Source organism: Falco biarmicus, chromosome 11 (genome assembly GCF_023638135.1).
Source record: "Falco biarmicus isolate bFalBia1 chromosome 11, bFalBia1.pri, whole genome shotgun sequence".
Lineage (NCBI taxonomy): Eukaryota > Metazoa > Chordata > Aves > Falconiformes > Falconidae > Falco > Falco biarmicus.
The window spans coordinates 4143001-4158437 of record NC_079298.1 but is presented as its reverse complement, the minus strand read 5'-3'; the positions used below and the strand labels follow the sequence as shown (position 1 = coordinate 4158437).

Sequence of the window (15437 nt, the reverse complement as noted above, 5' to 3'; positions counted from 1 at the left end):
GGAATCCTGGATTTTAAGTCTATAAAGCAATAAGTTTGTATTTTGAATCACAGCCTTTTAGTACATTAGTTTAAAATTTATTTTTTGAAAGGGAAGGCTTAAGCTGAGAGTCTGTAGCACTCTAAGGAAGCAAATTCATCCCAAGCTGTAACAATTGCTTGGCTCTGTTCATATTCATGTTTTAACATTAAATCCAAACCCAAGAAACTGCATTTTGACAAAAGAAATGGGAAAGGGAAAACACATAAGCTAGTGTGTGCGGTATTCAGCCTTAGTAAAGGACAAAATGCTGCCTGCCACGCAGCCGTGGGCCTGCCAGTTCAGATTTCCAGAGCAGCTCTGGAAGGGCTCCACTCAGGTTGCTCTAGGAGATAAGGGAGTGACCAGGAGCAGATTTAAATCCATACTAATACTTCAGTATAAGCTAAAAATTACTTTTTCTCAAAGCACGTAACAGTGCATAGAAGCTGGTCTACATAATGGTACCATGTGAACAAGTATTGAGTTTACACCGTGCTGTCTCATGCATATTTCCCTCTGCTGCAGCTGCAAAGTTTAACTTTGTGAACCCCAAAACCTCCCTGCTGCCACCCAAACTTGTGTTGTTTTAACTGTATAGTTCTTAGCACTGTATGTGTGGGACTTAGGGCCAGGAGTGTATTTGAAAAATATCTGGTTAAGTATTTTAAATAATCATCAACAAAACTGAAATACATGATCTTAATTAAGTAACCATACAAATAAGAAGTGATGTTGAAGGAGTTTAGCTTGAATGCTTGTGAACGGAGACTGCACCTTTTTGGAGCTGGAAGGAACCTAACGCGCTGTGTCGCAGGCAGCAGCGGTCACGCTCTTTTGAAGAGTCCGTGGAAAGTCACGGGGATGTTCACCTCCACTTCAGCCCTGGCCACCTCACTCATGTCTTTGGCGCTCAGGATCAGGAGGTAAGCGGGCTTCGGCCCTGTGCCTGGGCTGATCACGATGCTCAGCACAACCCCTAGAAGGTGAGAAAAACAAGCAGCCTGTCCCAGGTGCGCACACGCTGTGTCCTTCCCTGGGGCTGGGCAAGGTAAGCGTAGCCACCGGCACATGGGGCACCAGTAAATCCTGGTGTTACTGCATGATCAGCAGTTCTGAAGTAGACTCAGATTATTTATTTTTCATACTATTTTGGGTTCTTGCTGTATTTGCCTTGCCAGCCGGGGGTGCTGCAGCACACTAGCTCCTCTAGAGTTTCCTTTTTAAAACAGTGAGAAATGTTTTTATTCTGAAAAGGAATTATGAAAAGCTATCGCAGGGGCTGACGAAAAACATTGCTTACTGGAATAGATATCAAATTTGTCCATTAAGTTCTTCAACATTATGAATTAATTCATAAATTACTTTATAATTCTGCTTCTGAGGTTTAATGTGAGAAGATACCCGTTTCTGGACCCTGGTAGCCCTGTGTGGAATGGATGGGACATCCTAGCTCTTAGGTTGCTTGTTCGTTTGCATACTCTGGGTCTGTCATTGCAGGAGAACCTGGGAACCACCACACACCATAGCCCGTGACAGCGTCAGGCAGCCCTGGGGAAGGTGACAGAAAAGTGAGCATGGAGCCCACTGTTAACTCAGCTTTCAGAGAGGGCTTAAGTCCCAGGAAGCAAGAACGGCTTAAACATTTTCCTAAAATGCATGTTGTCTACTTCAGTTAAGGAAAGCCTTTAAGAGCAAGCTTAAAACCTCTTCATTTCAGTGGGACTTAAGGCCCTGCACAAGCACCTTCCTGAACTGGGAACAGGTAATAGGAAATTTGGTTCTGTATAAACTGGCTCTTAAATTCAGCAGGGTCAAGACCTCTCTCAGCTTCACGTAATCCTGTTCAGGGATGAGGAATTGAGGGAACAAACGGATGTGCTCTCAGGCCGAGTGCTGCCGCTCAGCCTCAAAAATAGGTACGGGGCGGGGCTGGGGATGCATGAAGAAATGCGTACGGTGCTTGGCGTGAATAACTATGTGTCCTCAAGTGACAAAGCCTGAATTCACTTCTGTATAAGGAGGATGGGTTGGGAAGAGAAAACACATTTGGTTTAGAAGAGGTTCAAATTTTACAAAGTTCTGCCACCTGGAATTTCTTAAATATTGTAATTTGTGATGGAAAAAGGCTAGGAAATTAGGACAACAGATCATCTAAACCTAGAGGTTCTTTCTCCTTTGTTTTCATTCAGTCTTAATTTTCCCAGATTTCCTCAGAAACATCCCACCAGCGTTAGGACAAGGCACATCTCGTCTGGAAGCTGTCTGCAGGCCCTGCTCCTGCTGCCTCTGACACAGCCTTGTAGACAGCCCCCAGCAGGCAGGCACCAGCTTTCCAAATCCCGATGCTGTTGACCAAAACATGGGTATTACCATCATCTTCCTCCAGGGCATCTGGATGGGAAACGAAGATTGGCTCCGATGGGTAGGAATCCGGCTCCTGCCACACCCAGGTCTCCTTTGTTTTAACATTCAGCTTGCAAAGCTAAAGGGGAGGGGAAAAACCAAAACCCCAACATTTCAGAAATACTCTTTGTTGTCCTTAAACTGAAAGCTGATAGAAAAGACATGCCTCAACCCCTTCACTGATAGTTACCCTGTCTGGGACAAAGTGATTCAGCCCCAGCCCATATGTATACGTGTAAGGTTTCCCACCGTATTTCTTGTAATTGATCTGTGGAAATTCAAAGGCTACAAAAAAAAAAAAGTATATGCATGAGGATTAGTGGAACGCAGAGTGCAGGTGGTACTCTCATTGCTGCTGGCTGTGCTTCAGGCTTGTCATCGTACCATGGCGCGGCCCTGAGAAAATAACTTCTGGCTCCAGCCAGATGGTCTCATCGCTGCGCAGCGTTGCTGTAGCTGTCGTGTAGGGCAGGGTGACCAAGTTCTTGCCCGTGTCAGCCTGAGACAAAGTAAAATATAAAAGAGAAATGAAGAGAGAAATTCCTTAGTCTATTTGCACAGATCAGTTGCAAACTGCATTGTGAAGGCAGCCATGCACAGCAGAGCCTGGTCCGGCTGCAGGGCGGCAGCATGCTCCGGCATGGCTGCGGCTTCCCGTGTAGCAACAGTGCAATAAGAGTGCCTATTGCTAAAACTGTCCTGTACGTCAGCCTTGGCTGTGCTCATAAGCACGCGCATCCCTTTTTACCCCTCATTAAGACATTCAGAGGTTGTCATTAAGCACTGCAATGTAGGGTTGTGCTCTTTGCTTGCTCAGCAACCCAGGCAGCTTTGTAGCTCTGCAAGTGGCTCTGCTGACCTACACTCCCCCCCCCAGCAGCCCTTGACCCACCTGCCAGTGACCACGAGCGGGGGTCACTGGAAAAAAACCCCAGCAGTTGCACGCCAGGAGCATTGCACCGGGCTGGCCGCTTAACGGACCTCACACTGAGTTGGGGCTGGAGGATTTAAGCACACATGCTTGGGCTGCAGCTGTTCCCTTTTCTGCTCCCACCAGTGGCACCCTCTGGGATTAACTGCTTCCCTGCAGTCTGTGCTTTGAACAGTAATGTAGGGAAATGGAATAACAATCAGCTAAAGAAAACAAAAAGTTTCTCTGCACACTCATATTTTTTATAAGTTCCGCTCCCCATTAAAGTGTTTAATTTGAATTAAACGGGGTCAGGCAGAGCACTAGTGGTGCTTGGCCATAAGCCCTGCAGGGGAGTGGCGCAGACACAGGCATCTCTGAGCCCTGCTGGCAGCTGCAGTGGTGCAGAGCCGCGCTGGTACCTTGTCAATGTTCAGGGGCAGCACATATCTGCGGGCTTCAGGCTGCGGGGCTTTCTCTGCCTGTCGTTTCACTTCATCCCAGTTTGCTCGCAAGTTGGCTAAGTAGAGGTAATTGTAAACAAACTCGAACCTGCAGAAAAGTGGCATTACAGACAGAAACAAAGATGGTATTTGCAAGTGGGGAGAATGTCAAACGCAGGTGGTTTTTTTTTCCTAAAACCAGGTAGAATAATATGAGTCCTGGTCCAGCTCCTTGGCAGAGCGAGCCGTGTGTGTGTACCATTTCCCTCCTGAGGAAAACCCAGCATGTGCTCGTTCACACTGAGCACCTGGCAGCAGCCGCCAGTATAAGCTCAGCTCAGGGTGTCCCAGGGGTCAGGCATCGCCGTTTCAGTGCTACATTTCTCTTGTTTACATGAAAAGCAGCATTCAAACCTCAACCAGATCCTGCTCCTTGGAGCCCCAGGAGCCAAAATAGCATCAGCCCTTTGGCAGTCTCTAACATTTATTAAAGGTAAAGGCAAATTAAAGATAAAGATCAAATTTTTCTTGGACAATGGGTTTCAAACAGGCTCTCTGCACCTCTGGATAACTTCCACACTGTGTAGTTTACGCCTCACTATATGTTAATATTCAGACAGGTTGGAGGATGTTGATGCGAGAGCCAGAGATGACTGCAATGGGGAAGGGATGTGCCAGCACAGGGACTGGTGTGTCAGGCACTGGGACTCCACTGGCCCCCCATCAGCTCATGCAGGTGGAGGCGCGATGCCACAGGGACCCTCGGCCGCCTCCAGCTTGGCATTGCCAAGACTCACCCCTTCCAGGTGCAGAGGTCAACGATCAGAAATCCGTTATCTTCATAGGTGTTAATGTGATGGAAGAGGTTGAAGGCCGAGGTGCGGTATTTGATGTTGAGGAGCCTGCCTTTCTTTTTCTCTGCCACATGAAGCCAGACCTGAAAAGCAAGCACCAGCTTGGTTTAAGCTCAGAGAAACGAAGGTGGAACCAATATGATGGACCTCGCAGTCCAGGGCTGGCTGCCCAGTACAGCCCAGTTCAGTACAACCAGCCACTTACCCCCATGGTTTCGTTGGACTCAAAGCAGTCCATGTAGTTGGCTCCCCAAAGACTCCAGGAGGAGAGGAACTTGAGGAGGTTGATTTTCACTGGTGTTTCAACAAAGACTATGTAGTTTGAAGTCAGCCCAAAGCTGTTTGGAAACATATGGGGAGCACATCAGGCTCACTAGTTAGTTTGGGCAAAAGCCATGTAGTAGTTTGCCTTACGCGCTGAATACATGTGGATCATCACTTAAAACAACAGGAATATAAACATCCCAATTTTGATAAATCAGCTGATTTTAGTTGCTGATTACATGCGAGAACAAGCCCTGTGGGCCATTTTGTAGAGCGTGCAACGCCAGCAACACTGTACACGCGTTCCCCACCCATGTGTGCTTGCAGAAATAACAGGACTCCGTCAGACTGCGCTCGCTTGCTCCGAGCAGCTGCGTTGCCGCGGGAACACGCCACGTGGCACATGTGAGCAGCATCCCTGCCATCTTGTCAGTTGGCCTGCACTGCTGTCCGCTGACCCACGAAACATTACCTGTGAACGTAAGAGGGCTTAAACCTGTCGCTGCAAGGGAACTGCACCACCACCTCCGACTTGTTCATCGGGTCTTCCTTGTCTGGAACGGGACAGTTGAAGGGTTATGGAGGGTTTCACCTGCACTCAGTCTGTATTTATAGTGTTTACCCAGCAAGTTTCTGCCTTTAACACAAAGGAAGTTCATGATTTCAAAACCACTTTGAAGTGGTTTAAAGATAACATTTCTGTTACTTAGAAAAGCAAAATTTAAATAAGATTTTAAAAAGTTAACTTGATGAAAAAACTGTTTGAAGGACAAAACCCCATGATTTATAGCAAGGTTTTCTCAGTTTGCTCAGAGCTGGGATTAACAGACCTGCCTGAAGTGGAGGAATCCGTATGATGTTATAGGCAAGCGCAAAGTTTTTTCCAAAGCAATTGCCAATGTTGTAAACCGTCCCGTCGTTTTCAATGTGGGGATGAGCAGTTGCCCCATTGACGGACACGTATTTACAGAGATCCACCTGAAGAACAAGATGGAGAAAGTCAGGAGCTTTCTTGGCAGGAGGTAGGAAGTCACCGGCTCTGCCGGGCATTGCAGGTCCATACACCCGTGCTTCAGATGTGGGAATTTCTTCTCTAAGCCCAAATCACCGTCTGTTCTGTGAAAAGGAGAAGAGCGGCAAAGCCAAGCTATTTGAGACGGTCAGGTGAGCTGATACGGTGGCAGGGAGAGGTTCGGGATCCTGGGGTCCAAAAGGAAAGGCTCCACAGGCTGGACGTTAGTAACACAGCAAAGAAAAAACATCAAAACACACATTCTGCATTACATACAGTTCTTCAAGGTAAACACAGCTCAGCTCCAGTATCAATGAAGGCAGCTCTGGTAGGAGCCCTCCAGTTGCAGTCCCCTTTGGCCAGGCTGCATCTAGCTCCGGTTTGCTAAGCCTAACCCAAGCATGAGGATATGGACCCCAGACCCCCATTGCTTCCTAATTAAATATTACTAGAGCAGCAGCAGGTTCATTTACAAGCTCATTCTGACTCTGCTCTCATTAATCCTCACAGCTGGCTTCGTTTCTGCATCATCTCCCCCACAAACCCCAACTCTTGCTGTGTCGTAAGAGGCTGCTATTAGAAGTTTTCATTTTTATCTTACTCCTCCACATATTTAGAAGCACAGTACAAAGACCCACCTGCTTAATTGTCTCTAACGTATCTGGGTTAATTTTGGTTATGAAGTTGGTCTCAGTACAAGCATAGTAATCTTCACCAACAGGGTAGACATTAACGAGGGCGTTATCAGTGACCTCCACACCTTTGAAGTATGAGAAAAACCTGAGCAGAGAAAATTGACAGGGAATCAGCATCTTGGAAGTGGAAGCACCGTAGGACATCGCTGCAACATCTACACAACCCCAAGGTACCTGGAAAAGATGTTCTTGCATGGGTCTGGGTATGCATAGGTGCCAAATTCTGTTATCACGATCCTTTTTTCGGTCATCGCTCTCACGTAAGCATCAGTCCTGACAAACCTGGGGAGGGTGGGGACAAGAAGGCACGTGACAGGTATAGCTGTAAAACCACAATGGACTGTGCAATTAAAATACGAATATTCTTGCGATGAGTCTCATAAGACCTCTGAAAGCTGCAGGTCGCTGCAGCCTCACATTGCACCTGGAGCACGTGGGGTCCAGCAGCCACCCCCGCACTGTGGCACCAGGAAGGGATGGCTGGTGGAGAGCTGAAGCTGATGGGGAATCCAGTGTTTTCTCTAAATATTCTGCTCCAAACACCTGAAAGCTGATAGCTCAGCAGCTTTTAACTGGAAACACATTCTGGTTTTCAGACAGTGATGTCATTCTGTCACTGACTGCAGCTACATCAGCCCTCCCTGCCCTCCTCTTCCAGATGTTTTGTAATCTGCACAAAAAGTTGCATTTCTGCTAACTACGAGAAAGTTTCAGTTATTTTTGGCTGGTTTTAGTGATCTCACCGTTAGAGCTCTTCCAATAACCGCACGGACTTGAAATAACTGGCACCTCCCACATGCTGGGCAGCAGAGCCTGTCCCCAGCACTTACAGTTAAGCAAATGCTTCGGTTTTGGGTTTGTTTTTTTTTTTCTTGAAAAATTGCAACGTACCTTCGGTGGTAGGTAACGTGCCCCTCCTTGAAGTCGAACTTGTGGAGGAGCGCCTGGCCATCGAAGAGGTGGTAGAAGGGCTCTGCACCCACCTCGAACAAGCCAGGACCACATCTTAGGAGGCTTCCTCGCAGCCAGGTGGGAATCCTGCCTGCAGAAGATGCAGCATTGGTATGTGCACAGCCCACGGCAAATCAGACCAAGTAATTTTTACTCCATCAACAAAAAGAACAAGACTTCAAACTTTTTTTTTATATGTATCAAACTTTGTTTTTAAACATGCATGACCTCTTTGGTTTTCTTCACCTATGCACCTACTGTAGACCAAGACGGTCAGTATTGAAATGCCTAAAGATCCCTCCTCCAGCCTGTCCTTTCTCTACCCCAAAATGCACCAGCCCCGTTATGTTCTTCACCGCCGACCCTGTGCTTCTGAAGCCTCCCAGCTCTGATGGCCCACGAACTCCCAAGAGCAAAAGCTGGGCAGAAGCAGCCCAGGGAGCCCACACCAACCTGTGACGTGGGCGGTCACTGGAGAGGACAGCTCCTCCACGGTCTCAAAGAGCTTCTTGTAGCCTCCAGCGGGATGCTCAACTCTGAAAGGGCCAGTGGACCTGAGGTTAGCCCAGTGGCGGGATAGCTTTGGAAACCCTCTCCCTCAGAGGTTTTGTTTCTGGATGGACTGATCTGTGACTTGCAAATAACGTGAGAGATCAGGAGGGACAAGCACCAGCCTTCATGGGGGAAAGGCTCTGAGGGCTTTGACCAGCAATGACAGCTGCCTACAAACTGTCCTTAGCACATGGCAGAACAGGGAACACCGATGGAACAGCCTGTGCTGCAGCCCTGCAGGCAAACATCCTCACCCAACGGACAAATTCAGGATATTCTGAATCGTCAGGAAGCATAATCCAATTTGTATCTTCCAGGACTTGGATAAACATGGTTTTCCCCCTTTTTTTTTTTTTTTTTTTTTCTTTAAAGCAAAGTATAGCTGAGAATTATGTTCCAATTTTATCTACTGCAGAGCATGCAAAGACACACCAGACACAGGCCGCTGTACTGCAAAGTACAGACCATCCTCTGGTACCCAGAGGTGAGCCTGTCCCCAGGCCAGAATCATGCTTTGGCACGGGCTGTACCAGCACGGACACCAGTGCCCCCCCCCCCGAGCCCTCCCCTGTGCACTGCACTGACCCCCAGCCTCGCAGCAAGCCCCCGGCCAACGCTGCACTGTGACAGCTGCCAGAGACTTGCTCCTACAGAGAGAAGCCCATAGGAATACTCACTGGCTGTACATTTTCTCCCTGATGAAGGGCCTGGGCCTCCAGCAGCCAAGCACGCAGCGAGAGCTGTGTGTGGGGTATTTATGGGGTGCTGAGCCCTGCCGAGGGGAGCCCCGTATCTGAAACCACCCCCACCAATGAGCGCACCCTGGGAACAGAGCGAGCTTTCACCACCAAAATCCTCCCTGGGCTTTGAGAGGTTTTGTTTTGCTGTTCACACAAAAAAGGGCTTTGAATGTTTTTCTGAGACCTAAATTCTTCCCAAGCAGAAGTGATTACAAAGGAAAAAAAACAGCAGAAAGGAGTGAAATGGAGCGAGCTGGAGTCGCGCCGCTGGGCGCTTGGCATGGCCGCCCAGCCCTTCACTGGCACCCTGTGCCACGGGGAGACCTTCCCAGAGCTGGCACAGGCTGAGGGCAGCAAGGAACCGATCTGTCCTGCTAGGGCCCCGCAGTCCCGTGTAACAGAGCACTCCCCTGCACCTGGCCGCCTGCCAGCTGAGGATGGCGCTTCGCCTAGGAGCCACACGGTATTAGAGACACCAATGAGAATGTGTCAGTGTCAAAATGATCATTCCTAGCTCCCGTACACATCAGCCACCAGCTTTTCCCTCTATCCTGGGCTTCTGTAGAAGCCTCTCTTTGCCGGCTTCAGCACATTGGCACGAGTACAGCAAGACTTAAAGTGCTACCTGCCAGCTGGGAGGGCATCAGGGAGCACCGTCACCCACTGCTACTGTACATCGCTGTCCACTTACCACCACTGTCTCCCCCTCTCCTCCCACTCCTTTTATTTAGCAGTTTCAGTGCAGTGGCATGTGCTGGCAGCTCCAGTTGCTGCACAAGGCAGATTTCTTATGACTTAATGCACATAAAGTAGTGTTTTTACACGGGTTGTTAACAGCCCTACGCGCTCAGAAAGATGTCAAACCTGATGGTTGTTTGTTTTACACAAAGCACAGTGGCCACTGTCAGAGGTGGCCCGAAGATCACTTTAAGAAACGGCCTCTAGTAAGAGTAAACATTTATGAAAACAACAGTGTGGTAAAGAGTAATTTCAAAGATTAACAGGATTAGAAAGATTACTGCTCCCCCCCTCACAGGTAGCCTGTAGTACGGGATGGAGATATTTCCTAATACCACGTACATTCAGGTAATCTTCCCATACAAAGAGCAGCTGGGCTCCGGTGATGAAAACTGTGGTGAAAGGAGAAAACTGGACATTAAACAGCCCCCGTGTTCTATCAGCCACTACAGCCGTGACGTGAAAGGTAGGCTCCTTCCTGCGTTGCTTTTGTATGTTTTCTTTTTGTGAGGGAGTGTTTCCTTCTGGCCTGAGGGTTCATTTAAGGCTTCCAACTGAAAAACAAGATATCGAATTGAGCATTCATGAGCTCTTTGACTGAGGCCTCCAGTTAACCCTTTAAATTAAACCACCATAATTACATGGTAATTTGTCTGTGGAAGCATCCCAGCAATAAACATATTCAATATAAACCCGTGTGCAAACTCAAGGCCTCATAACAGTGCAAATAATGCGGAAATTTTTAATTAACCCCCGGATAAAAGCTCAAACCAGCATCTTAATCTTTAATGTCATGAAAATTCAGTGTTTCCATGGCGACGGCATCTTCCCAGGCCCCATCCTTCTCCAGTGAGCTCCGGAGGCAGACATCCAAAAATGTTGCTGGCCCCCCACACCAGCAGCACGGTTTTCGTCCTGCATCTTACCAGCACCAAGAATGATTCTCAGACTTGGTGGCAAGTTAGAAGAAGGATGGCCAGCACAGGCAGAATCCAGCCCCCACGGCTCTCCTTCCTTTTTGCTCAGCACTGCTTGAACAGCATCTGCCCACCAGGGCCCCCTCCCCAGGACCCCGACCAGAAAGGATGAGCCGGATCGGCTGCTCAGACAGGTTTGGCCTTGATCCTTTAGACTGGTATGGGAAGATACGATTCAAAGAGCACTCTGCTATTGTATTTCCTGTTGCAGAGCCTGGAGGTATTCAAGACTCAACGTGGCCCTGAGTAACCCAGTTTAGTTAGACCCATTTTAAACACGTTTGGGGCTAAATCAGAAATCAGACTAGAGATAAAGAAAAAAATTTTTTACACGGAGGGTGGTGAGGCACTTGCACAGGCTGCCCGGAGAAGCTGTGGGTGCCCCATTACTGGAAATATTCAAAGCCAGGCTGGACTGGGCTTGGAGCAACCTCGTCCAGCAGGTGTCCCTGCCTGGGGCAGGGGGTTGGACTAGATGAGCTGTAAATGTCCCTTCTGACCCAAATGATTCTATGATTCTATGGTAAATGACCTCTGAAGCTCCCTTCCCATCAAAATTATGAACCTATGATTTTCAGTCTTTCCCCCTCCCCTTCAAGTATTAAATTTGCCACTTCTCTCTGTCTGCTGCCCACATACAGTCAGATTTGCAGTACACAGTTGCATCACAGCTCAACACTGAGATTACCCATTAACATTTTATCCATGTAACATCCTGGGTTTTTTCTGCTGGTTGCTTTCTTGGAATTACTGGGTGCCACTGCATTATACGGCTACCAATGCATTATAAAACTGTTCTTCCTTGCAACTAATACAATAAAAATAAGTTATTGGCACTAATTAGCAAAAAAAGGTGCTGCTAAGCACAAGTAGCAGCATCTCATCCTGCCTTTCTCTGCAGGAAAGGGAGGCAATAGGTTTGTTTACACCTGACTGCCAGCAGACCAGGCGGTATTGCAGAGGGCAATCACAAATAATAGCTCTAAAACACTTAAGCAAAAGAGAAGAGAGTTTTGAATCTGTGTATGCAAGACAGTAAGTACATGTCAAAATCCCAAATGGCCAACTGTAACTGCATCTGAATTGGTCACGTGCTGAGGGAACAGCTCCTGGTTTGCCCAAGACAGCATTTATGAGAGCTAACCAGCACTAGGAATGACACCTCTACTGAACATGGTTTTGAATAAATATAGTCCATTGCAAGTGAACAAAAATACTCAAATGAAAGTCAAGGTAAAAAAGTCTAAACAGTTCATGTGAGCTTGCTTCTCATGTAATAGAATTATAAAAGACAGTGTGTACTGTGGCTTTTTAATTAAGAGACTGGAAATTGTGAACCAGCCCCAGGCCCCTTGACCCACCCCAGCCTACCGCCTCAGAGGAGAGAGAGGGAGCAAAGCCCAGTAAAACTACTGCCTAAGTCCCCAGCGCGAAATCCTCACCAGCACCACATACGGTTTGGTGCTGGACCCTGACAACGTTTTCTTCTCTCTAGTCAGTGTAAGGCAACCATGAATCCTTACAGTGCTGGTTTTCACAGGCAATTCTGCTGCACCACATTGTGCACAGCCAATAGATTGCAGGCAACTGTGCGCTCACTGCTGAACTGTTCCCCATGCAGAATTGCAATGTGGTACTTAAAAAAAAAACAACAAAGGCTTCCATAAAAAAATCAATACATAAATATTTATACAAATATAAAAGGCTTCCATAAAAAAATTAACTCAGAAGAAAATGATAGCTTGAAGAAAGGTTTCAGTTTAAATTTAAATTTGTATCTGTCATTTATTTGGAATGTTTTAATTGTCCCACAGCTAGTCAATTTGTCTATTTATTCACAATTTTGTTAAGTTCCGTCAAAACCCCAGACGGGAACATTAAATAACATGGATCAAGAACTCTGAATAATGAGAATAGTCCTTTGAAAGCTAAATCCTAAGAAACGCGAGCTTCTTGCCTAATAAGTTGCTTAACTAGAATACATAAATAAATAAAGCATTTATGCAACACTTAACAGGTTGAGTTATTAGAAGCAAGCTTAGACAGGTACTGGGTTTTTAAAAGTAATTCCTCTTCTGTACACCTGTAGTCAATGTCTGTCACCTACTATATGACTATTATCTACAGGACATTAAAGCATTGCTAATACAGGCTAAAACTGGGCTAATCTTGGTTTCTCACTTACAAAGCCTTCCTCCCCAGGAGAAAGAGCAAAATGATATATTACAAAACATGCATGGTGCCAGAAATAACCCAGTTAGCAGAAAGTTTCCGCACTAACCCCCTACTCCTGCAAAGCTAACATAAGACTAATTTAGTATAAACAAAATTGTGTGTATATATTTAATGTACACTTAAGTATCACATGCAGAATGGGAAGGTGTGTTTGCCTCATTTTCCAGGGAAGATAACCTGAGAGAACAGTAGTCTCATGGTTGCAGACCATAGCAGTTACATACCAAGATGTCACAGAATCACAGCATGGTTTGGGTTGGCAGGAACCTCCAAGACCACCCAGTCCCACCCCCCACCACAGGCAGGGACCCCTCCCCCCAGCCCAGGCTGCTCCCAGCCCCGTCCAGCCTGGCCTTGAGCCCTGCCAGGGATGGGGCACCCACAGCTGCTCCGGGCAGCCTGGGCCAGCGCCTCGCCGCCCTCACAGTAAAGAATTTCTTGCCAATATGTACCCTAAATCTACCCTCTTTTAACTTAAAGCCATCCCCCATCATCCTATCCCTACATGCCCTTTGTAAAAAGTCTGCCTCCAGCTTTCTCGTAGCTCTCGTTTAGGTTTTGTCAAGTGTATATCAATTATCAAAGTGACAATCCTCAACCAAAACCCTCATCTGTAACACCAAAGTATCTGACACAGTCTATGAACTTGTACGAAACTACTGTGGAGCCTCCCCATGAGATGCCAAAATTACCCAAACCAGGTAAAGAGATAAGTAGCCAAGATCTGCTTTAATTTTAATTTTGATGACTGGTTTTACGACAGTTACTGTAAGAGCCTGCGCATGCAGGCACAACAACAATTCGGCATCTTGTCCTAGGAATGAGCAAGACATCACAACAAAGCACGAAGGATTCTGCCTGCACTGCACAGCCCAGAACTCTGCAAGGTAACTGAACAAGGTAGCAGATAACCAAACAGCTCTCACAAAGGAAAAGCACTCATCTCTCTAAAAGACCTAATTCCATAAAGCACAAAACTGCTTGATGTAGAGGAATGAAGGCAGAGGGTTGATCAGCACTGATAACACGCAGCTGTGGCCTTGCCTCAGCGGCAGTGGGTTGGTGGACATGGATGATGTGCAGCTGTAGCTCCTTCCTGCTAAGTGGTTAAATAGCCCTGAGGAGTGTGGGAGAGGGGGTCAGATGGAGGAGTGGGGTGGTCTGACCTCTGGAGGAAGGAGCTACAGCACAGACAGTAGAATCTGACCAACAGTAAAGCCTTGTTGCAGCACAAACAGACTAGTAGGCTGCAACAATTGGTGCCCCATGTGAGGCTGACCGAGTTGGACTCCGACTACAACAGCTTAATAAAAAATAAAACCCCCAAAACCCTAAAGTGAAAACAGTCGGACTTCAGTGTGTTCTCCAGTCCAACACTTGCAGCGCATCCCTTCCATTTTCCTGCAAATACAGCCAAAACAAGCAGTTTAAAAATCATCTCAAAGCAGTATTACAACTGAAGTGTAACAGACACAAATTCCTCACAACAAAACCCGATTTCAACACTGTGCCAAATGCAGAATAATTTCAGTGTATGGCACTTTACCGATTGTGACGATACGAGCTTAAAGAAACCCTTAACTGAAAAGCAGTGGGAAAGCATTATGCAGAAGAGGAGGAATCCACCTATCAGCCCGGTTACACGAGGGACAGGTCACAGCTTGGACAGGGCCCTGACAAGCGATCAGACCAACCTGAGAAGTTCAAGCACAGCAACACATGAACAGCAAACATCTGAGACCTGGAATTGTGTATGTATGGCTAACAAAGCCCAGCACAGCCAGCACTTCATAAAGGAGACAGACATTGTTCCTCCCTTTGGCACGGTATTGGAATACACAAAAAATACTGGATATTAACAGAATTTACAGAAATTATTTATTTTATGCGATAGCCTCATTTCCTCCAAGGACCTTCAGCTCATGACAAGATGAGAGAATGTGCTCAGAGCAAGCAGCAGATCCACTAGTGCTCCTACTTGCAGGATATGTTCTATAAAAACCTCCTCACACATAACTTGAAATTGTTGCAGTACATACTAGTCATGTTTCCAGATCACATGCAACAGCATCCACAGGTCTCATGGCAGAGCTTATGCTTGGCATGTTGGCAGACTACAGCTCCAAATCACATCTTTCCAAAACAACAATACTTTTGATATATCAAGGAAGCCTTAAAGGTGCATTCATCTTTTTGCCACTATTTTTAGCCTGTTAAGAGGAAAGGGATTTTTTTCATTACATCTTATTTAAAATTCTCTTGGGCACCCAGGCTATACACCTACATACTATGAGCATTTCTTTGGGAAAAACAAAGAACAGGATTTCAGGCTTCTTTTTTTTATGGATGCAAATACGCAGGAGAAAAGCACCCATTTTTTTCCCAGCCCAGTACCAAACACTAACATCACTCACCACTTGTGACTAATGATCCAAGCAAAAATCTAGTATCTGTCTAAATATTAAGCTGGGATCTCCTTTATGAAAACACTTTGAATTATTCTCTCACAAAAATACTCACAGATTTATACTCCTCTGCGGGAGCCTCGGCTCCACCAGAATTAATTAACAGACTCTTAATTCTGAAAACAAAATAGGAATACTTAGTGTATTCCAATTCTATTCATTGTCACTTCACATATC

The 15437-nt window shown here is 46.6% G+C and overlaps 1 protein-coding gene across 1 annotated transcript; it reads right to left on the bottom strand.

Moving 5' to 3' along the window:
- RPE65 (retinoid isomerohydrolase RPE65) lies at positions 1–15195 on the bottom strand. The gene is made up of 15 exons (XM_056356167.1): positions 14835–15195; positions 8783–10137; positions 8007–8089; positions 7494–7644; positions 6777–6884; positions 6546–6687; positions 5726–5873; positions 5368–5449; positions 4837–4969; positions 4575–4714; positions 3757–3886; positions 2809–2923; positions 2615–2709; positions 2392–2503; positions 1–997 (listed from the first exon to the last, which is right to left on the bottom strand). Exons 2-15 carry the CDS (start codon positions 8791–8793, stop codon positions 846–848), a joined length of 1602 nt encoding a protein of 533 aa, XP_056212142.1. The 5' UTR covers positions 8794–10137; positions 14835–15195; the 3' UTR covers positions 1–845.
- Between the last annotated feature and the right edge of the window lie 242 nt (positions 15196–15437).

Coding starts and splice junctions, on each gene's coding strand:
- RPE65 (XM_056356167.1), bottom strand. Junction 5,874..6,545: donor CGTTAGAGACAATTAAGCAG/GTGGGTCTTTGT, acceptor CTTGTTCTTCAG/GTGGATCTCTGTAAATACGT. Junction 2,710..2,808: donor TTTCTCAGGGCCGCGCCATG/GTACGATGACAA, acceptor TTTTTTTTGTAG/CCTTTGAATTTCCACAGATC.